Below are 25446 nucleotides of genomic sequence, written 5' to 3' on the forward strand. Positions count from 1 at the left end.
TTCAGGAAACTTCTGACCAGTGTGTGGCCACAAGCTTTCTTTCTTTCTTTTTCTTTTTTCTTTCTTTTTTTTTTTTTGAGACAGGGTTTGTCTGTATTGCTTTGGAGCCTGTCCTGGAACTCACTTTGTAGACCAGACTAGCCTTGAACTCACGGAGATCTGCCTGCCTCTGCCTCCTGATTGCTGGGATTAAAGGCATGCACCACGCCGGCTGCCACAAGATTCCTAAACCATTCTTACTGGGCAGCAAAACACTTTTGTTAAATTTCAGACTTGGGACAAATGGCTGAGGTGCCTATTTAACATAGCAAAGCAGACTTGGCTGCCGGTCTCCCAGCATCCCTCAGTCCCTACCTGTTACAAGGTCTACCCTGAATTCTCCAACCCAGAGGCTGGGCTGCCTTTCTCCCAGAGGTTCTTCCCTACATAACCCAGCCTTTCCTTTTCTTGGCTGTCTGTCCTCCTGGCTGCTGCACCTGGTTCCCCGCTCTCCCCGTCTCCCCACATGGCCCTGTTCCGCTTGGTGGTCTCCACTCTGGACGCTTTCAGACATCTCTGCTTCTGGCTACGCTCTCCCTTATACCTACTGTTGTGCCCAAGTTGAAAGACCCCAGAGACCACCAGGAAGACAGACCCACTAAACTGCAAAAGCAAGGTTTAATGATTGCTCATCCACCCATGACAGGGACCCAGTCTAGCAAGCCGACGCAGCAGCCCCCAGAGGGAGTGAAGTTCCCTGTCAACTGTTAGGTTTTAAAGACAAAAATCACAGGATTACATCAGTAGGTATGGGTTGCTTTCTGATTGGTGACATTTGGGAACAATCAGGAGAATTTCTCAAAGTCATATTTTGGCATGACATACCTGTGTACCAATTATTTTCATTGGTCAGTGCTGGGAGGGAACATGCTGTGGTTTCTATGGTATTGTCTTGTTACTTGCAGGTGACCTGTTGTACATAGACACCAATAGTTTTCAGAACTATATCCTGGAGACTACAGGGGAGGTTTTGGTCCCCCCTGGAGTTTCTTTTGTGGACAAACAGTTCCTAGGAACCCAGCATCTAGGAGGCTGGGGGTGGGTGGTCTGGAGTTTCTTCATGGTCAGTTTTGGCCCTAGTCTCCGGGAGGCCAGAGGCCCTGGAGTTTCCTTGTGTCAGAGGCCTGTGTGTCTTTTCTGTAGCCTGTCATGGCTGCTAAAGCAGGGGGCTGAGTGAGGGTCTGGTCCCTTCATTTATAAATTATTAGAAGTGAAGCCTTTGAGTTTAGTTTACTCCTTTCCGTCCTTTCCTTTTGTTAGGCTAAACCTGGGAGGGGGACCTTTCGTGGGGGACCATGGCAGATTCCATGGCAGCACAGAGTGACCGAGGCGGGGCACAAACATGCCAGGCAGACAGAGCTTAAGTGAGAAGTTTTATTAGAAATGGAAGGGAAAGGGAAGGAAAGAGAAAAGAGGTAAAGAGACACAGAGAGAGGACAGAAGAGAAGAGGGAGAAGCCGGGCGTTGGTGGCGCACACCTTTAATCCCAGCACTCGGGAGGCAGAGGCAGGTGGATCTCTGTGAGTTCGAGGCCAGCCTGATCTACAGATCGAGGTCCAGGACAGGCTCCAAAATAATACAGAGAAACCCTGTCTCGAAAAACCAAAAAAAAAAAAAAAAAAAGAAGAAGAAGAAGAAGAGAAGAGGGAGACAGGAAAAGTCCTGTCTGCCCCAGGGGAACAGTGGGAAGATGGATCTGGAAAGACAGCTTAAGTGGGTGGGCGGGGGTCCTGTCTTTTAAAGCGGTCCTTTGCACCTGCGTGCAGACTAGTGCTCATGGATGGAACCCTGGGCTGACCAGGGTACTGCCTGAGTGCATTCTGCCAGGTGACAGGGGCAGGCCCGCATGATGCCTGAATCCTTAAGCCTTTTCATTTTTTCATTCAAATAAATGCATGAAGTAGTCATGTTAGAAGAATAAAAAAGAGGCAGGCATATATTTTAAAAGGAGAGGAAATGAAACTCTGGAAGGGTTTTCTTTCTTGCCCCCCCACGTCCACATGTGGCCCAGCCGGGCACATGCCCCTGTGGGACAGCCCGGGCCGCCTGGGTGTGTCACTCCAGCCCCCCTGGCTGAGAAGACATGGAGGGCGGTCACCAGATGCTGGGGACCGCCTGGGACGGCCCGCCACCACCCGGGCGGGCTCAACGCTCAAAGCCCGCGCCCAAGGCCACGCCCCGGGACCGTGACGTCACCGTCCTGGAGCCCGCGCGCGCGGGCTTCGGGGAGGGGCTGCGTGATGACGTTAGGCACGAGCGTGGCTCCGTGTTCTGCCAATGACGCTAAATACGCGTGCGCGCGCGCTGCCGGCAGCCATGGCGGTGTCGTCCTGGGTCACCTGTGCCGCGTTCCTCCCCTTTTCTGCATCTACGGCCATCGGAGACCAGGAGTCATGCCGGGCTGCTCTGGGGCCAGGTAGGGATCGCGGGGCGCGGTGGCGGCAGGCAGGAGGCCAGGCTGCGGTGGAGTAGGCATGGCTTCCTGCGGGGAGACACGTGCCTCGGGGTAACCTGGGCCGGCCTGGTCGCAAACCAGCGACCCCTGCGCGCGAAGGAGGCTCTCCCCTCGGGAGAGCACCGGCCGGGGCTCGATGTGCCTTGTCCCCTTGTAGGTGGAAATCGAGGCCAGGTGGACGGACGACCCGCAGCGTGGGAGGGCTGACCGGCCGCCTGCAAGATGTCCTGGTAAGTCAGTTGTGAAAGCCGGGCTCTGCCTGTCTGGAACTGGGCCCTCATTTCTCTGAACCGTGGTCGAATTAATGTGTCGGGTTTTTCTCCAGCCTCGGAAATACGTCCTGAGAAGACTGAGGAAGAAGAGGCCATTTCTTTAGGTGTGTATTAATGTTATTTCTGTGGTCACGAGAGTTTAAAAGACACTTCACATAGACTAATGTAGCAGCTTAGATTGTCTAATCTTTTAAAGCCGCTTCAGGAGAGCCTTACTCCCTCCCTCAGGCAAAAGAGAGGTCATCTGGGGCCTCTGGAGCTAAACTTGGTGTGTCTAAGTCACCTTCGGGACCAATTCTCCAGCGTTGGGGGACTTGGGTTGGCCGGGGGGACCGGAGGCTGTCTGGGTCGTGCAGGTTTCAGTGGTGCCCTCAGCAAGCCTCCAGCGTGCTTGGGTCTGCGGTGACCCTGTGCATTCCTACAGTGCTTGCCAGAGCAGCTTTGAAGTGGTTTGAGGCCTTGCCCTGCCCTCTCCAGAGCAAGGTTATAGAAATTTCAGACAATGTAGCGGACACCTGCCACGGTAAATTTCAAGTGAATAGAGTTTACAAATGCTGCACTTCCTTCTTTTTTAAACTGGTGAAAAAGTTTTGCCCAGTTGTGTAGAGGCAAATAAGTCATCGGCTGTTCTTCTGTGATCCAGAGTTAGTACAAACCATTAAATCCTTAAAACAATCACAAAGTACATGGCTTGAGAACCGGAGTTTGGTCCCCAGGACTCAGGAAAGACTCCAGATGAGGAAGCACATGATTTGGTGGCTTCCGGGTCTGGGGAGGCAGCATGCCGTCCTGGGGCTAGACCTTAGAAGGGACTGAGTGCCTGCAGGTGGGGGCCTGCCGGTGTGCCAGTACTTACGGTCTCGTTGTGTGGGTTAACCTGGCCTGAAATGTAGGTGACAATGACCTTGAATTCCCAGTCCTCCTGCCTTGGCGGGTCAAAGTTTTGGGGTCACAAATGTGTCTTCATGCTTGTCTTGGTGCATTTCATGCCAGGGGTTTCACTGGATTGTCCTGAATGCAGAGATAAGTCTACCGATGATGGGATTAAAGGTGTGTGCCACTATACCAGGCCCCCACTCCAAATTTGTTCCCCCTCCCCCAGACAGGGTTTCTCTGGCTTTGGAGGCTGTCCTGGAACTAGCTCTTGTAGACCAGGCTGGTCTCAAAGTCAGATCCGCCTGCCTCTGCCTCCCCAGTGCTTCAATAAACATGTGCACCACCAACGCCCAGCTGACAGGGTTTCTTTGTGTAGCCTTTGCTGTTCTAGAACTAGCTGCCTAGACCAGGCTAGCCTCAGGCTCACAGATCCACCTACCTCTGCCTGCAAGTGCTGGGATTAAAGGCGTGCTCCACCACTGCTGACCCAAAATCTTAGATTCTATTTACTTTATGTGTGTGGGACATGGGTGGCGCAGCACATGGAAGTCAGAAAGCAACTTTGGGAGTTGGTTTTCTCCCACTCTGGTTAGGTATGTCCAGGGGTTTTCCAGCAGGAACTGTCAGGTTGAAATTTGATAGCTGGTATCCCTAGCCCTACAGCTTTTCAGGGAGGAGGGGAAGCTTGGGTGGAAGGGTTTGTCATTTTCTGGGTGTGGGAGCTGTGGGGTGAATGATGTAGGCGGTCCCCAGCTTACTGTTGACACTTTGCAGCTCACTGACTCTTCCTTCAGTCTAGGAAACCCAAGGTGCTAGAGCTGGGGGAGACCTGAAGTGACATCAGTGGTTACCAGGCTGACTCACGGATCTTCTGAGGGGTGAGCATGCAAGAAGATGCTTTGGGTCACTTCTGGGGTTTTGTTCCAGTTTGAGAAAGTGTCTCCCGTAAGTTAGGCAGACCTCAAAGTCTGTATAGCCAAGGATGGCTTTGAACTGGTCTCATGCTTCCACCTCCTAAGAGTTTGAATTATGGGCTTCACTTTTGTTTGTGGTAGTTGTCTGTTAGCCACCAGGTATTTAAAACAGTAGCCAACAAGGTAGTTCGTGCCATTAATCCAAGCACTTTGGAGACTGAGGCAGGTGAATCTCTAGGAGTCTGAAGACAGCTTGGTCTACAGAGAGTTACAGAACAGAAACAAAAACAAGCAACAACAACCAAAAGAAAAACCAGTGGCCTGTCCATAAGTCATGTGATTGACTCAGTTTACAAGACTATTTCAAAACTTGCAGTATCTGGGCTTCTCGGGCCCTGATACTTGGAGATGGCATTGATTGTCTGTGGTTGGAGTTCAGCATGGTATACATGCCGTCATATGTCTAGCTGGGATGGGTGTGGGCACAGGCCTTTTGGCTCACTGGGTGCAATCAGAAACTTGGCTTAGGCTTTGCTATTGTCCCTGATGGCAGTAGGCATTTGTAGCAGCCATTGGGTTCGTGGTGTTTCCTGATTTTAACCATATGGCATTTCTGATCTCTGCAGATGAGGAAACAGAAAGCCAGGCCTGATGTGAAGCCTGCTGTTTGCCACCCCTCTAAGGGGTCAGCAGTTTCCGGTTCTTGGCCCAAGTTGCTGTGCTTCAGGACCATGCTGTGTGTGGGAGACAAGCGCTGTCTCAGTGACGATATTGGAGCTGGCTGGAAGAAAGCAGACCTGCTTGCTATATCCAAGCTCTCAGGAGGCAGAGGCAAGACAATCATGAATTCAAGGCCATCCTGGGCTACAAGAGACCCAGTTTCCAAAAAAGACAAATAAATTTAGTTTTTTCTGAATCGTCTTAGCCTGTTTTTTTCCATTTCTGTGTTAAAGAAACTGACAGGTGACAAGCTCAGTCCAGGTGGACCAAGGTCACTTGGGCACTTGTGGTTTGAGGTAAGGGCCCAGGTATCCTCTTGAGTGCCTTGATTGTTGCCCCTCATCCCTGGCTATGCTTTGAGTGGCCATTTGGGACTTGCACTTGGTTGAGTCAGTGAAGCGGGCTGGAGTGGTGGTCACCTCAGCTATGTGGGAAAGGAGAGACAGGAACTACCCTGAGAGCCGAAGGGTCTGCTCTTGGTTGATGGTGCCGCAGTCAAGGGTATGCAGCTGACAGCTGTAACTGCAGTTCTAGAGCATGATAACCGTCTTCTGACATCCCTGTGTCCTACCTGTCCTACCCGACTGAAGGGGGCTGGCTCAGTGGTTCAGAGTTGTAGCTGCTCTTCCAGAGGACTTGGGTTCAATTGACTTACAGCCATTTAAAACTTGTTCTGGGGAACCCAATACCCTCTTTTGGCCTTTTTGGGTACAAGTACACAGACACATTTGAGGCCAAAACTACTTATAAGTATTTGGATGGAGGACAGGAAGCCCTGTGGTGTACCCACCCATAGGTGTGCATAGACCCCCAGGGTCAATCTGGTGTACCCATAGGCGTGCATAGACCCCCAAGGGTCAATCTGGTGTACCCATAGGCGTGCATAGACCCCCAAGGGTCAATCTGTGGTGTACCCAGAGGTGTGTGTAGACCCCCAAGGGTCAATCTGGTGTACCCATAGGTGTGCATAGACCCTGGGGTCAATCTGTGGTGTTCCCATAGGTGTGCATAGAGGGCTATTTCACACAAGCATCACTGTCAGGAAATCAGCTACTGAGGGAACAATGAGTAGACCAGGTTTCATTGCTACTGACACACTGAATAGAGCAGTGCCTGAGATGCCAGACCCTGGCCTTGTTGAGCGCAGGAAAAACTTGTTGAGTGCAGGCAAAGGGAAAGGTCGGATTTAAAAAAGCTGTAGTTTGGGCGCTGAGATAGATGGCTCAGTGGTTTACAGCACTGACTGTTCTTCAGAGGACCCAGGTTCAATTCCAGCACCACATAGCTCTCATTCTGTAACTCCAGAATCCAACACTCTCACACAGACATACAGGCAAAATACCAAACACACACACACATACACGGACATGGACACCATTATAGATGGCCAATTTGGCCCTGAGCTAGACTATAGTAAAACTACCAGTGTTTGCTCAGACCCCAGCAGACTTGAGTGGGTGGTGGCCCCACCACCCTGTTATGTCTGCATGTTTGCTGAGTTCTGCTAGACTGATTTTTGTTTTTGGTTTGTCTTTTTTTGTTTTTCGAGACAGGCTTTCTCTGTGGCTTTGGAGGCTGTCCTGGAACTCACTTTGTAGACCAGGCTGGCCTCAAACTCACAGAGATCCGCCTGCCTCTGCCTCCCGAGTGCTGGGATTAAAGGCGTGCGCCACCAACGCCCAGCTGCTAGACTGATTTTTGTTTGTTTTTGGTTTTTCGAGACAGGGTTTCTCTGTGTAGCTTTGGAGGCTGTCCTGGCACTCGCTCTGTAGACCAGGCTGCCCTCGAACTCACAGAGATCCGCCTGCTTCTGCCTCCCGAGTGCTGGGATTAAAGGCATTTGCCACCAACACCTGGAGCTAGTCTGATTTTATAAGGACCATGTCATGAGGGAACTTCAAATGGCTACAACCTGTCCACATTGACCAGTTAAACTGGAGCCTCTGGATCAGGTGTTGAAAGGGTTCAGGGTTGGTTCAATTCAGGAAGAAATTAGCCGGGCGTTGGTGGCGCACGCCTTTAATCCCAGCACTCGGGAGGCAGAGGCAGGCGGATCTCTGTGAGTTCGAGACCAGCCTGGACTACCAAGCGAGTTCCAGGATAGCCTCCAAAGCCACAGAGAAACCCTGTCTCAAAAAACCCCCCCAAAAAAAAAATTCAGGAAGAAATTAAATGTGATGCCAGGCCGGGCGTTGGTGCACGCCTTTAATCCCAGCACTCTGGAGGCAGAGGGACGCGGATCTCTGTGAGTTCAAGACTATCCTGGTCTACAGAGCGAATTTCATGACAGCCTCCAAAACAATATAGAGAAACCCTGTCTCGAAAAACAAAATAAATAAATATATGTGATGCTATCTCCTTGGCTTCAATAATATGAAATGAGAATAACTCTGTGTGGGTCATGGGAGTCAATGCAAAAACATCATTGTGCAAGCCCCCGGAGTGGGAGAGGCTGGGTCATGTGTTGATAGGCTGGGGAAACACCGCTGGTCAACCTCTGACCTAAGAATGGTCTTGGGATTTTTAAGTGGTTAGGGGAAGAAAAACCTAAAAATACACTATATCATGACAGGTGATTTTTTTTTTTTTTTTGGTCGATTACAGAGTTCTTTGACTCAGATTTTACTGGAACTCGGCCACGTCACTTCTTGATTCAATCAGCACATGTCACAGGTCTTTTTAAAGGTCTGGGTTTTTGGGAATTGAAACCTAGCGGTGGGAGTCCCCAGGTTGGGGAAACCCTACCAAAGCACTACCCCAGGAGGCTGGGGATGCAGCGCTTCCATGCCAGGCTTCACAGAAGGCAGCCTGGCTGCCCCAGGGTGGAGCAGATCTCTGCTACCGAACCTGGAGTACTTGGGGCCAGTGGCTCATTTTATCACTAATGGTACCTGCTTTTACCACATGGTGGATAAGAACTTACAATCTTATAAGGTATGTGGCATTATTAAATAATTTAAAAAATCAAATGAAGCCGGGCGGTGGTGGTGCACGCCTTTAATCCCAGCACTCGGGAGGCAGAGGCAGGCGGATCTCTGTGAGTTCTAGGCCAGGCTGGACCGACAGCCTCTAAAACAATAATACAGAGAAACCCTGTCTCGTAAAAACCAAAAAAAAAAAAAATCAAATGAAGTGATTGAAATACAATTATCAGTTGGAGGATGGTGTCACACACCTTTAATTCCAGCACTCAGCAGGCAGAGGCAGGTGGATCTCTGTGAGTTCCAGGACAGCCTGGTCTACAGAGTGAGTTCCAGGACAGCCATGGATACACAGAGAGACCTTGTCTCAAAAAACCAAAAGAAAAAACAACAAAGGAAAAAAAATACAATAGTAAGGTATTTGTGAATACAAGAGCTCTCAAAGTTGACCTGAAAATAACTCATATTTGGGGACACGAGGGCTTGCCATCTAGCCTCCTCCCAGAATGAGGGAAGGGAACAGAGAGGGCTGCCCTTTCCCTCATTCTGGGGCAGACCTTGTAATCAGGAGGACTGCACAGAGAAACCTGAGTGGTCAGCTAGCCATATCTAAATGCACCATTCATACGTAAGTTCAACAATGAGTAGCAAGTCTTTGTACCAGCAGCACCAAATAACAACACGGAGACTTACTGTAGGGAAAAGGGGCCAGCCAAAGAAACACCGTGAGCAGAGCCAAAGAAACAAACACACTTTGGCCCTGCAACCAGAACCAAAGAAATGTACCCTGACCCTGAAACCAGTGCCAAAGAAACACACTTCATCCCTGGAATCAGAGCCAGTGAAAGAAATGCACCCTGGCCCTAAAATTCAAACCAAAAGGCTAAAAAGGATCAGAGAAAGAAACACACTTTGGCCCTGAAACCAGAGCCAAATCTGACCCTAAACCTGTGCAGAAAACTAACCAATCCCTGAACAGGAGATCTAGCCATCCTAAGCTCAGGGATTGAGATCTGACCAATTCCACCCTGAAAAAATGCCACCCCCTAAGAATCCCTATATAAACCCTGTGTCTGTTCAGTTTGTGGCTGTTTGGACTAGCCAGCTGTCCTCTGCCACCATGGCAGAGGGCAGCCACTCTCCTGGATTCTTCCCTCTCAATAAATTTCTTGAATGAGGTTCGGGTGAGGCTTTCTTTTGCAGGGGCAGAGATGACCCAGAGCAGAGCAGAGTAGGGGGCGGGGGGCAGGGGAATGGGGGTGAGAACGGACACACCACAACACGGGACACGGACGTCTTCTGCCAGAGCAGGGCTGGGGTAACCTCTCCCTGCAGCAGGGCTGTAAGCTGCTATGCTCCTTGGCTCCCACTTGCCAGAATACCTTCCCATCTGAGCTGTAACACTCAATATTCTGTGATCCCCCCAGTGCCAGGATACCTCTCCATCCAAGCTGTAACACTTAGTATTCTTTGGCTCCCAAATGCCAGAATCCATCCCTGTCCTTCCCATCTGATCCATCGAAATGCTTACACTTACCAATTATGAAAGCTCCGCCTGTAGCTTAGGCTTGTTCCTTACTAGCTCTTTTTTTTTGTTTGTTTGTTTTTGTTTTTTGTTTTTTGTTTTTTCGAGACAGGATTTCTCTGTGGCTTTGGAGGCTGTCCTGGAACTAACTTTGTAGACCAGGCTGACCTCGAACTCACAGCGATCCGCCTGCCTCTGCCTCCCGAGTGCTGGGATTAAAGGCGCGCGCCACCAACACCCGGCCCTTACTAGCTCTTATAATTTAAATTAACCCATGTGTATATATATATATATATATATTTGGTTTTACGAGACAGGGTTTCTCTGATTGTTTTGGAGGCTGTCAGTCCAGCCTGGCCTCGAACTCACAGAGATCCGCCTGCCTCTGCCTCCCGAGTACTGTAACCCATATTTGTATTAATTAACGTTCTACCACGTGGCTTTTACCTGTCTTATTCTGTGTGTCCGACTTATTAGGCTTCTGGCTGACTTCTCTATGGTCATTTCCGGTCAGCTAGTCGCTGGCTCTGCCCCAGGTTCAAGGTATACCCTTAGTGGGCAGTGTCTGGAGGGGCAGAGTACAATCAAAATATCCCTCAACGCCCACCACTGGCTCATCTGCAGGGTCAGGCAGGAAGCCTTTATGGTTTAAACTCTATTGTGGCCACCCCTGGCTAATGTCGAGCTGTGGCATACAGACATACAGCTGGGTAACCATGACCACGTGAAGAAATGTCTTGGGCTGGAGACATGGCTCAGCAACTAAAAGCCCAGTCCTCCTGAGGACTGTCCACCTCTCTAGACTTCTGCAGACACCAGGGATGCACACAGTTCCCCCTTATATACACTCAGACAAAAAGCTCACACACGTAAGTTGTTTTGTTTTAATGAAAAGAATCACCCCTTCTGCTGGGCCTGGCACAGTCTTGGAGATACTGGGGAGCTGAGGCAGAAGGCCAGCTTGGACTGCAGATAAAGGGAAGAAAGAAGAAAGAGGAGAGAGGAGGGGCAGGAGTCTCTATGAGCCTCTAGATTATGTGCTGCCAAGGTTAGAAACCAACCCTCAAAAATCGTGTGATGAGCAGGGGCTTCTGTTGTTTTGAGACAGTCTTGCTGTATCAGGCCTCCAACTCATTATGTTGACTCTGTTGGCCTCGATTTTTATGGTAACCCTCCAGCCTCAGCCACTCACCCCCTTTGTTTTTGTATTTTGAGATAGGGTTTCTCTGTATTGTTTGGGAGGTTGTCCTGGAACTCGCTCTGTAGACCAGGCTGGTCTCAAACTCAGAGATCTGCCTGCCTCTGCCTTCTGAGTGCTGGGACAAAAAGCATGCATCACCACACCCTGTTTCCCAGCAACCCCTCTTTGATACAAGGTGTCCTACAGCCCAGACTGGTCTTAAGCTTGCTATGTAGTAAGATACAACCTTGAAATTCTGCTCCCTCTCCAAGTGCTGGGACTACAGGCATGCGCTCCCATGCCTGGTTTTTATAGGGTGCTGAGGGTTGAACCCAGGGCCTGATGAATGTTGGACACACACTCTACCAACTGAGTGGCATCCCCAGCCTGCCCTCAACCTTTGGAGTGCTTGGGATGACAAGCATGTACTACCATTCCAGGCTTGAAAAGAGCTTTGTGAAGGACAAGGATTCCATCAGAACAGAGGACCAAACCACTAAGCACGGACTTTGTGGGCCAGGGAGCAGGAAACAGCTCTTGAAGGACCCAGACAAGGGAGCAGCAAGTGGGCAGGGCTAAGCTCCCCAGCAAAACCCACTTCCTACTTTATAGCAGCACTGCAGGGGTTAGGCAGGGCTGGGCCTCCCCTTTCTGTCTTCCCCTTCACCTCTGCACAGAAAGCTCTGGCGCCCTGACTTGGGGTGCTCTCCAGTGGCCAGGATGGAGGACGAGGATGGTCCTGAGTACGGAAAGCCTGACTTTGTGCTTTTGGACCAACTGACAATGGAGGACTTCATGAAGAATCTACAGCTCAGGTAGATGGAGAGAGGGGGGCTTCTGGGCTCCTTTACCTCCTTCCCTTCCCTTTCGTCCATGCAGACCCGAGGGAAGCAAGGAGAAGGTACACTGGTCCCATTGTCAGGAAAGGGGACAGGGTCATGCATACCTGGGCAATACAAGCTGAAATGATAGTGTCTCCGGGAGATAATGGCCACCCAGAAAGCGGTTTGGAAATGGCTCTCACACACGCTGGCTGACGAGATGAGAGTGTAATGCCCCCTTGAGAAAGATGGGCAAAGGCATGGGGACCAGGAACTATACCGCCTTTTTCTTTCTGTAACTGCAGATGTTTCTTTCCTGGGTCTCATGTGGGACCTGATTCAAGCCTCCTTAGGAACTTCAAAGTGAAGCGGGCTCCACCCTAGGGTCTCAATAACCACAGCAGTTGACACGATGCTCTGGGCTGTTCATGAGTCAGCTCACAGGCTATGACTGGAAGAACTGATACGGAGCCTACTTTCCCACTGAGGAAGGCAGGCAGGGGTCCAAGAGCAAGAAGCACGGCCTTGTGTGCAGCTGGGCTTCACGCCTGCCTCCTGGGGAGCGCTGCTCTGTGCTAGGAAGCTCCTTGGAGAGCACTTGAGGACAAGGAATCTCCCTAGGCACCGAGGTGGAGGCCACGGGTTGACCCGTGGAGAGGGCTATCCAGGAAATGAGTCAGTGCTTTGTTAGTCTACTTCACTCTTGTGAAGAGCAAGCCTACAGTCATGCCATCTCTGCTTGCACGCCGAGCCACGGAGGAGGACAGTGGCTGCAGGTTTGTCGTCCCTGGGAGTACCCATGTCACAAGTGGCAGAGAAAGAGGAACCCTGAGGAGGCCTTCCTGGGGCTGGGCGGGTCCCACACACCGAGGGCCCCAAGGAGCAGGCAGGCCAGGACTTCTCTCAGAGGACAAAATCCAGGAGAGCACAGACCTGGGCTTCTGCTGGTAACTTGGTTTGTGGAAGGAAGGGTGGAGAAGTCTGAAGATGTGCTGGAGAGGGTGGTGGCCAGGACTAGGGAGTGAAAAGACTAGCAAGTCACCACCTTCTGATTTGGGTGGGGCAGGGCGAGTCCCCTTCCGGCACTGGTCCCGCCTAGACTCTGACACAGGAAATAACCCAGGACCCCTCCCTGGAAGAGTCCCCTTTTCTCGGTTTCATCAGCTCAGCTGCCCTGCAGGGGTCACCTGGGGCCAGCCCTGACTCTTGTGAAAGACCCAGGGTTCTTTCCCAAGTCACTTCCCTTTGTGGAATGGATGGTCCTGATTCCTGGGACCCGAGCATCCAGATGGAGAGCGGTGTGGCCCACACACTCCGCACTGTGTTGAGGACTGCTCTGGGTGTCTCAGATTACTCGGGATGGCACCAGGGAGTCTTAAGTCAACGAGATCCCCTTTTCTCCTCTCTATGATCTTTTCTGGGAGGGGCGGGGCCTCCCACGTGGACCTTCCATGGATGTGAATGCTGAGGCCTTGTTCTGCTGCTCCTAGGTTTGAGAAGGGCCGCATCTATACCTATATTGGTGAGGTGCTGGTATCCGTGAACCCCTACCAGGAGCTGCCACTGTATGGGCCAGAGGCCATTGCCAAGTACCAGGGCCGTGAGCTCTACGAGCGACCGCCTCATCTTTATGCTGTGGTCAATGCTGCCTACAAAGCAATGAAGCGTAGATCCAGGGACACCTGCGTCGTCATCTCAGGTACCCGTGCCTGTGAACCGGAGGCCAGAGCCCTGCCTCATTAGTACATGAGCGTGGTGGTGCTTCCACCTCTAAGGCTGGGCCAGGAGCAAGGGTGAACCAATGTTGCTGATGCTATCATCTCCTATCTTCTTGGCAGGGGAGAGTGGAGCAGGGAAGACAGAAGCCAGCAAACACATCATGCAATACATCGCTGCAGTCACCAACCCAAGCCAGAGGGCTGAGGTGGAGAGGTGAGCACTTAGCGGTCCCAGCAGGGTTGAGGCTTCTTTGCTCAGGGAAGGGCGTTGGACTAGGAAGCGAAAACTAAAAGGTAAAGGCTAGCTCAAGCCGCTCTCTGTCAGGAAGGCTCTAGGTTGCTCCCTGTATTCTAATGCCACACCAAGGACCTTTCAGATGAGGGGACTGAGGCCCAGACAAGGTCTGGGGAGGAGCTGCCATCACCAGGTCTCAAAGCAGGAAAGGGAACGTCTTGTAGAGAAGCCTGGAGAAACTGACTGCCTGCCTGGCAAGGAGGGCCAGCCAGGCATGAGTTCCAGTTGCCTGATCCAGGAAATGGGCTGGCCTGCCCAGGCCTCTACTCCCCATGCAGGCCCTGTGGAAGTACCTTCCTGGGTCTTAGCCTGTCTCTTCCAATGTTGTGGTGTGGGCTTGCAGGACACCTGCAAGAATCTCGGTCTCTCAGCATGCGACTGTCACTGCTACCCAACTGTGGCTAAAGGTCTACTGTGCAGCAGATGGGGCATGGGGGTGACCACAGGAAATGACACATGGCATTGCTAAGCACTTGTCCTGGACTCAGAGCTGCACAGACAGTGTGTGTGTCACAGAGAAGCCAGACAAGAGCATCCCTGGTCTCAGAGGGAGGCTGACGGCTATGCGCAGCACAGGGGACGCTCTGGACGAGGTGGACCTCTCACTTCTCAGCCAGCTCAGCTCCCTGGCCCACCCCGGGACACTGCGATTGTCCTCCAGAGGGGGGGTCTTTGCACCTAGCCCTAGTCCCTCTGTCCACAGGGTGAAGGATGTGTTGCTCAAGTCCACCTGTGTGCTGGAAGCCTTTGGCAACGCCCGCACCAATCGCAATCACAACTCCAGCCGCTTCGGCAAGTACATGGATATCAACTTCGACTTCAAGGGGGACCCTGTTGGAGGACACATCCACAGCTATCTGCTGGAGAAGGTGGGCAGGCGGGCTGAGGACTCCCTTCCCGACATGAAGGGCCCAGGGACTGGGGGAAGCAGAACACCTAATGTCCCTTCTCTGTGCCTCAGTGTCGCCCCCCCCCCCCCCGGGCTGCTTCCCACCTGGTAACATACACAGATGGCGTCTTTGGTACAGTCCCACTCCTGGACTGGGAGTCAACTACCCCTCTTGCCTCAGTCTAGGGTCCTCAAGCAGCACGTGGGGGAGAGGAACTTCCACGCCTTCTACCAGGTGAGCCTCCGTGAGCGGGGAGGGGATGAGAACCAACCAGCAACAAAAAGGGGAGGCAGGGAAAAGCCGGGCGTTGGTGGCGCACGCCTTTAATCCCAGCACTCAGGAGGCAGAGGCAGGCGGATCTCTGTGAGTTCCAGGCCAGTGTAGTCTACAGATCGAGTTCCAGGACAGCCTCCAAAACAAAACAGAGAAACCCTGTCTCAAAAAACCAAAAAATAACAAAATAGATAGACTAAAAGGAGAGGCAGGGAAGGGCAGCAGACTGGATCTGTCTTCCATCCTTCCTCACTGCCCCCAGCTTCCCCTCTGTCCCGCACTAACCTGCCCCCAACCATGTCTTTATTCCCTTACCTCTGTCTCAAACATCATACATCACCCCGGATTCCAAAGGGGGGGATGCTTGAGAATGGAGGTGCCTCCAACATTAGAGACCCAGAGAACATAAGTACCCGAGGACACAGGCAGTTTTTTTTTCTTATGGGTTCTGTGTTCTGAGTCATCCTGTTTCTGTCGGGGGATGGGGTCAGTAGAGGAGGGTCCTTGAAACCCAGCGCCTAGCTAAAGGACTCGTGTGCCTTCCAGCTGCTTAGGGGCAGTGACGACCAAGCACTACAAGGACTGCATCTGGAGAGAAATCCTGCTGTGTATAACTTCACACGCCAGGGAGCCGGGCTCAACATGGGTGTGCACAATGTGAGGTCAAGGGGTACAGGTCTCAGTCAGACTCAGGGAGTAGACAGGGATTGGCTACTCCCTGAGGGGCAGGGAGGGGACAGGGAGGGGACAGGATGCAGGATGAGCACGTGACGGGGATGGAGGAATGGGGATTGATGGAGAAGAGGCGGGGTGAGCAGGGGCCTGAGATGGAGGGATTGAGGTGTACTGAGGGCAGGTATCCCGTGCCCACGTAAGCCTGGTTGGTAAACACCTTCTTCCCTAGGCCTTGGATAGCGATGAGAAGAACCACCAAGCCGTGACGGAGGCTATGAGGGTCATTGGCTTCAGTCCCGAGGAGGTTGAGTCCATCCATCGAATCCTAGCTGCCATATTGCACCTGGTGAGCTTGGCCTGAAGACCCAGGAGGGCAACCCCTCTTCCTCCATGGGGGAAGGGTTGGACTCACTGGGGATTTTCCAGCAGAGTCGCCCACCGATCTGCCTTCCTCCCCTGCTGAGTCTGAGTCTGAGCCTGGTGGACATCCGGGAGACTAGGCTCTGCTCTTTGACAGTTGAGCCTTGATGGCCAGGTCTCTGGCAGTGCAGCCTGTGAGCTGTTCCTCAGGTCTCCATGAGAGGCCTCAGTTTAGGGTTTTAGAACTCGGCTGTGCCTGTGGCCCACAGAGATCAGTAGATAGCGCTGTCTGAGTGGAAGCTGTGTCTCCCACTTCCACACCCCTGGCCTTCCTTCCTTTTCTCCAGGGGAACATGGAACCCAGCCTGTTCACGATCCCTTCTTCACCAGGGGAACATCGAGTTTGTGGAGACGGAGGAAGACGGGCCACAGAAAGGAGGCCTGGCAGTGGCTGAGGAGGCCCTGGTGGGCTACGTGGCCGAGCTAACAGCCACACCCAGGGACCTTGTTCTTCGAACCCTGCTGGCTCGTACAGTGGCTTCAGGAGGCCGAGAGCTCATTGAGAAGGGCCACACCGTGGCTGAGGCCAGCTATGCCCGGGATGCCTGTGCCAAGGTATTCTCAGAGTAGTCAGAGGGAGAAGCCGTGGGGCCTTGGTGGGGATTGTGGACTGGCAGCACAAAAACATGTTCTGCTCCAGGCAGTGTACCAGAGGTTGTTTGAGTGGGTTGTGGACAGGATCAATGGCATCATGGAACCCCGGGGCCGGGACCCTCGGCGTGATGGCAAGGACACAGTTATTGGTGTGCTGGACATCTATGGCTTTGAAGTGTTCCCCGTCAACAGGTAGGCAACACAGCCAACTGCAACTGTACCTTTGACCCTGTAACCACAACCGAATTCAGAGACTCTGCTCGCACCAGGAGAAGAAATGTTTAGATTCTCCTGCTGGTCCTTGAGTGCTCTAAGCTTGCCTTGCTGTGCTCCAATCAGTTAGGTAACCTGAGTGGCAGGCACATTTGAGGGTAGCTCCCGAGTCTATTCTGGGGCACGGGGTCGTAGGGTGGAGAGTTCATAACCCCCAGTGCAGAGCTTTTAGGAGAGAGGCAGCTGTCCATCACTACCAACCCCCCAAGGAGTGAGCACCCCTCTGAAGACCCCGCCCCGCCCGCAGCTTTGAGCAGTTCTGCATCAACTACTGCAATGAGAAACTGCAGCAGCTCTTCATCCAGCTCATCCTGAAGCAGGAGCAGGAGGAGTATGAGCGGGAGGGTATCGCCTGGCAGAGTGTGAGCACGGCAGCTGGGCGGGGTGTGTGTGTGTGCATGGCAGCTGGGCGGGGTGTGTGTGTGTGTGTGTGTGTGTGTGAGCACAGCAGCTGGGCGGTGTGTGTGTGTGTGCATGGCAGCTGGGCGGGGTGTGTGTGTGTGTGTGCATGGCAGCTGGGCGGGGTGTGTGTGTGTGTGTGTGAGCACGGCAGCTGGGCGGGGTGTGTGTGTGAGCACGGCAGCTGGGCGGGGTGTGTGTGTGTGTGCATGGCAGCTGGGCGGGGTGTGTGTGTGTGTGAGCACGGCAGCTGGGTGGGGTGTGTGTGTGTGTGTGCATGGCAGCTGGGCGGGGTGTGTGTGTGTGTGTGTGAGCACGGCAGCTGGGCGGGGTGTGTGTGTGTGTGTGTGTGTGTGAGCACGGCAGCTGGGCGGGGTGTGTGTGTGTGTGTGCATGGCAGCTGGGCGGGGTGTGTGTGTGTGTGTGTGAGCACGGCAGCTGGGCGGTGTGTATGTGTGTGTGTGTGTGTGTGAGCACGGCAGCTGGGCGGTGTGTGTGTGTGTATGTGTGTGTGTGTGTGTGTGTGTGTGGAGGGGGGGAGGAGCGGCTGTGGGGGGGGTGGATGCATCAGGCGCCTCATGTGTGGCCTGGGAAGTGATAAGCAGGCTCTGGGGATGAGGGGGGCTGGCCAGTGTCAGGGGTTCTAGAGCCTCCCTTCTGGTGGTCCCCACTCCAGGTTGAATACTTCAACAATGCCACCATTGTGGAGCTAGTGGAGCGGCCCCACCGAGGCATCCTGGCTGTGCTAGACGAGGCTTGCAGCACGGCAGGCCCCATCACTGACCGGATCTTCCTGCAGACCCTGGACACACACCACCGCCACCACCCGCACTATTCCAGCCGCCAGGTGCTCTAGCTGTCCCATGGCAGCACAGGGTGGGACACAGACAGAGGTGTTACGACGACGCTCAGGCCTCATCGGGGTCTGGGCTAACCTAGCCTGATGTCACTGAAGTCACAGTTACCTCTGCCCAGCAAGGGTGGCTGTGGGACTGTCCCCTCACACAGACTACAGACCTGCTCCCCTTGTCCGTGTCTTACCTTGGCCTGTCCCCTAGCTTTGCCCTACAGACAAAACCATGGAGTTTGGCCGAGACTTCCGGATCAAACACTATGCAGGGGATGTCACGTAAGTCCCACCTTCGGTTCCAGGCAGGACGCAAAGCTTTGTGTGTAACCCCTGCCACTGCAGCTGTATACACCTAGGAGCTTTTTTAAAATACCCAAGTCAAGCTGGTGGTGGTGGCACACGCCTTTGATCCCAGTACTTAGAAGGCAGAGATGGGAGGGTCTCTGCGAGTTCAAGGCCAGCCTGTTTTACATAGTGACTTCCAGGACAGCCAGGGCCACACAATAGGGAGACCCTGTCTCAAAATAAATAAACAAGTAAATAAATGAACAAACAGCAAAACACTCACTCCAGAGCCCTGTCCTACCGCTGTTATTTGAAGGAGCTCCAGGTTAGAAGGTCCTAGAGAGCCAGAGTCCTAAATTTCCTTTTTTCTTTTCCTTCCTTTTCTCCCTTTCTCCTCCCAGCCTCCCTCCCTTTCTCCTTTCCTTCCTTCCTTCTGGTTGACATCCTGCTTTTATAACCAGCAGTCCCAGACACCTGGCCTAGTAGGTTTTCTATTGCTGTGATAAGGCCCATGACAGGAGAATAGGAGTAGGTGACAAAGAGAATTCAGACGTGAGGGAATCAAGGAAAAGCCAAGGGTGGAGGAAACTAGCCAGGGAATTAGAGGTGGGTGCAGAAGGAGGGGGCTTCTTGCTAGGCCGGCTGCCAGGCCCTTGGCCTACTCACCCACTCTGCTCCTGCCAGGTACTCCGTGGAGGGCTTCATTGACAAGAATAGAGACTCCCTTTTCCAGGACTTCAAACGGCTTCTGTACAATAGGTGAGCGCAGCTTGCTGGGCCAGGACTGGGGGCCTTCAGGGACTCTGAGGTCTAATCTCTACTTAACTCACAGAGAGTCTGGGGGTCAAAAACAAAAATATGTGGTTGATGGCGCCATACTGGGTCACCTGGGTTTTGCCCTGCGGAGATACCTGGGTAAACAGAGTTTGTGTCTGCAGCACGGACCCCACCTTGCGGGCCATGTGGCCAGATGGGCAACAAGACATCACAGAAGTGACCAAGCGTCCCCTGACAGCCGGCACACTCTTTAAGAACTCCATGGTTGCCCTAGTGGAGAACTTGGCCTCCAAGGTATTACCTTTCAAATCCTTCTCTGTGCCCTGGGTACACATCACGGAGGGGCCAGACATTCTTAGCTTGAACCCTGTCTGCCCTACTGATCTATAGCAGAAGTTAGATACGGGACTCAGAGGTCAGACAGCCACTGAACATTGGGCAGGCTTGGAAACCAGTAAGCTCCTGGCCCACTGCCTCCTGGGTAAGAGGATCTGAGAGCCACACAGGCAGGAAATTGGCACTAACTTCCTTGAGGAGCTTCAGGCCAACAGTCAGAGGAGCAACAGGGGGACGTATGGAAGAGTGTGTTAACAGAGCATGCAGAAATGGGAGCCTCTCTGGGAAGAAGGGAGGAGGCAGGGGTAAAAGGGCCCCTTCCTCCTCCTGGACTGGAGCCTAGCTCTGGGCTTGGCCGGGGTCCAGATCTGCGTGAGGCTCTGGGGTGCTTGTTCTGCTGTGATTTCACTTGCTCCAGCTCCGCTAACCCAGGCTCTCGGGGGCCAGAGACCTCTCGCTTAGGCCCCTGAGTGTCCTCTGTCCCCACAGGAGCCCTTCTATGTCCGCTGCATCAAACCCAATGAAGACAAGGTGGCTGGGCGGTTCGACGAAGCCCACTGTCGCCACCAGGTCTCGTACCTGGGGCTACTGGAGAATGTGAGGGTCCGCAGGGCTGGCTTTGCTTCCCGCCAGCCCTACCCGCGATTCCTGCTCAGGTACAGGCTCCCACAGCCACCGCAGCGTGGGCCACGGACCCTGTGTGAAACCTGACGGGTAGAAGCAGGAGGACCCTAAGTAATGTCTTAAAAGACAGTGCAAGTTGGAGCTGAGGCACCTCTGGCCCCAAGGCACCAACATGTCTGTGAGAAAATCTGGGGAAGACGTGTGTATGTGAACACGTGTGTATGTGCACACGTGTGTATGTGCAAAGTTATATGTGGAGGCACATGTAACAGGCATGGGAAAAAACTGCTGGCCAGGGCATGCCCAGTGTCACAGCTATCCCAGAGGCATGCTGTCAAGATGTCAGTCCCGGGGACTGCTAGTACCCCAACATCCTTCCCAGGGCGGGTCAGAGAGGGGTCCCGTGTGTACCGCCCAATGCCAAGTACCCACCTTCCCGTTGTGTGGAAACAGGTACAAGATGACCTGTGAGTACACGTGGCCCAACCACCTGCTGGGCTCTGACAGGGAGGCCGTGAGCGCCCTTCTGGAGCAGCATGGGCTGCAAGGGGACGTGGCCTTTGGCCACAGCAAGCTGTTCGTCCGGTCCCCAAGGACGTTGGTCACTCTGGAGCAGAGCCGAGCTCGCCTCATCCCGGTCATTGTGCTACTGCTGCAGAAGGTGCGGTGAGGGGTTGCTGGGTGGACGGACACCGCCACGGTGGGACATGTGTCCACGTGGACCTGCACACTATGCCTGGCCCGTCCCACTCCTGACGGGGTTCCTGAGGGTTTGAAGTCACGTGTGGGTCCCTGGCTGCCTTCCTCGTAGGGTGTTCAGTCTGAGTTCTGGCGGCCACCTTCTGGGGGTGTCCCTCTGTCTCTGGGAGAAAACTCCTCCATCTTCTCGCTCCTGTCTCCCACACAGGCTTGCTTCCTAGGGAGCCTACAGGTGCCAGATTACAAGGTCTGGTACAGACAAATGGCTCGTTTCTGAGAGCCTGCAGAGCCTTAAACAGGGCTTGTCTACCCACACGCCTACCCAAGAACAAGTCTCCAGACAGAATTGGCTCCAAAGAGCAGGAGGCATGGTCAGCCTTCTTAGAGACAAGCCAGGGGCACTCAGGAAAAGACCAAGGGCCATACTTAGAATTAGAAAGTTACTGCTTTGCGTGGGAATGACCCCGTGTCCTATCCCACGTGTTCCACCTAGGCATGGAGGGGCACCCTGGCGAGGTGGCGCTGCCGGCGACTAAGGGCCATCTACACCATCATGCGTTGGTTCCGGAGGCACAAGGTGCGAGCACACCTGACTGACCTGCAGCGGCGGTTCCAGGCCGCACGGCAGCCCCCCCTCTATGGCCGTGACCTAGTGTGGCCAAGGCCCCCTGCCGTGTTGCAGCCCTTCCAGGACACTTGCCATGCCCTCTTCAGCAGGTACCATCCTCAGCCCTCCACACGATTTCCCACTCAGTCAGCGTCCTCCCGAATCCTTGAACTGGACTGCGAGACACATGGGGCTGAGTGATATTAACCGGCCCTCAATGTACCGGTTCAGGGCATGGCCTTCCTGGGGGAAGCTAGCTAGCTAAGCTGGGCAATGGGGGCTCCCTGTTGTATGGGCCTTGGAGTCTGAGTGGCTCTCCAGAAGGAGGACGAAGCAAGTGTCAGAACAGGAGGTGGGGTTGGAGTCTGTCTCCTAGGGACCCACATTGGGTACAGTCAGGGATTGGGACCCAAAAGGCAGTCGCCATCAGATTAAGAAATGGCTCTTTAGGGGAGAGAAGCTATGGACACAGATAGGTATTTTCTGATTCTTGTCCCCTTCAAGGTGGCGGGCTCGGCAGCTGGTGAAGAACATCCCTCCTTCAGACATGACCCAGATCAAGGCCAAGGTGGCCGCTATGGGGGCCTTGCAAGGATTGCGTCAGGACTGGGGCTGCCAGCGGGCCTGGGCCCGAGACTACTTGTCCTCTGTGAGCATTGGTCAGACCCAAGGCAATGGGTGTTCAGGGTCGACACTGGCGTGGTCTTACCAGCCATTCTGTTCGTCCTGGTGTTGCCTGTTGAACCCTCTTCTTGGCCCTGTTCTAAAGGATCACGCTTGAGGATTTTTAAAGATTTTTTTAAATGTACATTGGTGTTTTTCCTACATGAATGTCTTTATGAGGGTATTGGATCCCCTGGAACTGGAATTACAGACAGTTGTGAGCTGCCATGTGGGTGCTGGGAATTGAACCCAGGTCCTCTGGAAGAGCAGTCAGTGCTCTTAACCACTGAGTCATCTCTCCAGCCCCCAGGTTTGGGGATTTTTTTTTTTGTTTGGTTTTTCGAGACAGGGTTTCTCTGTGGCTTTTGGAGGCTGTCCTGGAACTCACTTAGTAGTCCAGGCTGGTCTCGAACTCACAGAGATCCTCCTGCCTCTGCCTCCCGAGTGCTGGGATTAAAGGCGTGCGCCACCAACGCCCGGCCGGTTTGGGGATTTTTTTTAAAACCATGGCCAATCGTGGGCTCTGCTGAGCAGCCCTGCCCCCTGAGAGTCCCGTGTTCTCAGGTACAGCTGCTCTTCTGTGTTCTCAGTTACATTCAGGTACAAGCACACACATGTGTATACACACACATTCTCACACATGTCACACTTACCAATACTTCTGTGGCCATGGCTCCCTTCACCTTCTCCTGACGGTTGTAAATTTGCCATCTCTCCTCGCTTGCTTTCTGTTGCTGTGATGAATGCTGGGATCAAAAACAACCTGGGGAGAAACGGGTTCGTTTCGGTTCCCAGAGTACAGCTCAGGGGAAAGCTGCTCGCTGGTTCACTGTCTTTGGCTTGCTGGCTCGTTTAGGTAGTGCAGGCCTGCCTGCCTAGGGATGACACAGTGGCCAGGGACCGCTTACATGAATAAACAAGAAAATGCCGCGTAGACACGGCCACAGGCCAATCTGGCGGAGGCAGTTCCTGAGCTGAGGTCCCGTCTTTCCATGTGTGTCAGTTTGACGACTGATACTATGACGCCATGCCCGGGCCTGGTCTCCAGGGTACTTCTGTGTGGTTGAGTGAGACATGTAACCCATTCTTGCCTTCTGAAGTCTTTCTCTAGAACTACACATATAGTCCAGGCCAGCTAGGCTAGTGTTCAGGAAAAGGAGGCCATTAAACTATTATAACAGTGACATTCTGTGCCCTCTGCTCTCAAAGAAGCCATGTGCTCAGCGGCTGACGCTGACGTACGGGGCCTTGACCGAGGTTCACCAAGGTGAAGGATAGTTGTGGTATTTTGCTGAGAGGTTCTGTCAGTCAAGCATGATTCCAGACCCCATCTCAAACACCCTCTTTCCATCAATTGTCCTCAGGGCACCGACAACCCCACAGCTTCCCATCTGTTTGCTGAGCAACTAAAGGCGCTTCGGGAGAAGGATGGCTTTGGAACTGTGCTCTTTTCCAGCCATGTGCGCAAGGTTGGTACCTGGCCTGGAGGTCATGGGGGACAAAGCTCAGGAGAGACCTGAGACAGCTCCAGCCCAGGCCTGGTTGCTTCTGATACTCTAGAAACCATCACCCTTGGTCAGTCACAGAGAGAGAGAGAGGAAGTTGGGGTTGCTGGGCCTGGAGCAAGGTGGGTGGTACCAGCCTGGGCCCAGCCAGCTCTTCTACAGGTGAATCGCTTCCGCAAGAGGCGGGACCGGGCCCTCCTGCTCACAGACCGGCATCTCTACAAGCTGGAGCCTGGACGACAGTACCGCGTGATGCGGGCTGTGCCCCTGGATGCGGTGAGCATGGCAGATACTCTTCGCCATCTGAAGAGTGTCTGTGAGGGCCCTGGGCTGGGAGCCGTACCTCGCCTTCTCCATTGTTTGCCTGTGATGGATAGTTCAGATCATCCTCAGCCAATGGATGGCAGCACTCCTCTGAAAATCCTAGGGTGGCTTTCTTTCCCAAGTACCCGACTTAGGGGGGTCTCCTGCCTGTGTGGATCTGAGCACTCACCATAGCTTTGAGTCACCTTCTGTAAGACCCTGCCCCTTCCCCTGCCTGGCCCTACGGCAGCTTTGTTCCCAAGAATTTTTTTCTCACAGGACAAGGGGCAGCCTGGGACAGGGGTTAGGCAGTGTTGCCTCTGGGTCTCCTACCCCCAGTGACTCTGTTGCTATGAAAGTCAAAGGACCACTGGTGTCACTCTGCGTGATACAGTAGCTATATCTTATTGCATGATGTCATGCCAATGCCCCCCTCTGTCAGAGGGATCAGAGAGGGGAGGCAGGGATGACAGAGGGGTGGCTGGACACTGGAGTGGACACTTTGCCAAGGGCAGGGCTCCCGAGGTGGGGCTCGGGAAAGTCTTCCTAGAAGGAAGAGGTTGGCTTGATGTGACCCCGACCCCTCGCTGTCTCCTCAGGTGACCGGGCTGAGTGTGACCAGTGGACGAGACCAGCTGGTGGTGTTGCATGCTCGAGGCTATGATGATCTTGTAGTGTGTCTACACCGTTCCCAGCCTCCTCTAGATAATCGCGTGGGGGAGCTGGTGGGCATGCTGGCCGCTCACTGCCAGGGGTGAGTCCGGGGCTGTTCTGGGCAGTGGGCACCCAGAGCTCTGCCGCCCTGACCCTCTGCTCTTCCCGCTGCAGGGAGGGGCGAGCCCTGGAGGTCCGTGTCTCTGACTGTATTCCGCTGAGCCAGCGTGGTGCCCGGCGCCTCATCTCTGTGGAGCCCAGGCCAGAGCAGCCCGAGCCAGATTTCCGATGTAACCGCAGTGCCTTCACCCTCCTCTGGCCAAGCCACTGAACAAGCCCAAGCCGGTCTAGCTTGGCTTCCACACAGTTCTAAAAACACCTGGCCTTGCTTTGGCCACACTAAAGGCCAGGAGGTATCCACCCCTGCCTGGAACGTCACAGAATAAAGATGCTATATCTGTGCCTCGTATGACTGCCGCTGCCTTGCCGATTATTACCCTGCTCACCCACTGTGGGGCCACATAAACTAAAGCGGGAGGCCTGAGGGCCCAGTCTGAAGTGGGTGGCAAGACCCCAGATGTCAGAGCCAGTGACAGGCTAGATTTAGAGCCCACGGTCCGAGGCTTTATGTTCTCCATCAGTGTGTTTCACTGGACACCCCAGGCTGGTCTCTAGGCCCTTGCCCCCTGCAAGCCTTCCCCCTCTCCTTCCTTACACACCGGGATACTGGGTCTTTGTGCTCTGTGGTCTCCCGGACAACCTTGCTGGACAACCTTGACTCAGCTGCTCACTGGGCATGTTGGGGTTGGGTACAGGTTGACATCTGAAGGGACGGGATCGCCTCTTCTGGGTGAGCTATTGGAAAATGGGGTTCAGAAGCAAG

The 25446-nt window shown here is 53.6% G+C and overlaps 1 protein-coding gene, 1 long non-coding RNA gene and 1 other non-coding gene across 7 annotated transcripts; all 3 read left to right on the top strand.

Annotated features, from left to right (window-relative positions):
• The first annotated feature begins 2302 nt into the window (after positions 1-2302).
• Positions 2303-5472, top strand: LOC106022745. The gene is made up of 5 exons (XR_001197628.3): positions 2303-2455; positions 2652-2724; positions 2820-2870; positions 4437-4520; positions 5183-5472. It is a non-coding gene; the product is annotated as an uncharacterized LOC106022745 (long non-coding RNA).
• Positions 3139-3271, top strand: LOC121141026. Its single transcript, XR_005877977.1, has one exon. It is a non-coding gene; the product is annotated as a small nucleolar RNA SNORA9 (small nucleolar RNA).
• Positions 5473-11497: 6025 nt separating the features above from the next.
• On the top strand, positions 11498-25032 carry Myo1g (myosin IG). 5 transcript variants are annotated; one of them, XM_040746690.1, is made up of 22 exons: positions 11503-11717; positions 13214-13422; positions 13562-13655; positions 14440-14605; positions 14807-14860; positions 15446-15556; positions 15804-15920; positions 16325-16549; positions 16635-16780; positions 17109-17223; positions 17937-18107; positions 18319-18389; positions 19080-19154; positions 19334-19466; positions 19998-20164; positions 20586-20793; positions 21325-21548; positions 21943-22087; positions 23466-23570; positions 23769-23882; positions 24509-24663; positions 24738-25032. In XM_040746690.1, exons 1-22 carry the CDS (start codon positions 11623-11625, stop codon positions 24892-24894), a joined length of 3057 nt encoding a protein of 1018 aa, XP_040602624.1. In that variant the 5' UTR covers positions 11503-11622; the 3' UTR covers positions 24895-25032. The 5 variants fall into 5 exon arrangements, with proteins under 5 accessions (XP_040602628.1, XP_040602624.1, XP_040602625.1 ...); XM_040746691.1 differs by lacking the exon at positions 11503-11717 and adding an exon at positions 11744-12499; XM_040746693.1 differs by lacking the exon at positions 11503-11717 and having other exon boundaries at positions 13393-13422; positions 15446-15545.
• Positions 25033-25446: the final 414 nt, after the last annotated feature.

Source organism: Mesocricetus auratus, unplaced genomic scaffold (assembly GCF_017639785.1).
Source record: "Mesocricetus auratus isolate SY011 unplaced genomic scaffold, BCM_Maur_2.0 Super-Scaffold_100006, whole genome shotgun sequence".
Taxonomy (NCBI): Eukaryota; Metazoa; Chordata; class Mammalia; order Rodentia; family Cricetidae; genus Mesocricetus; species Mesocricetus auratus.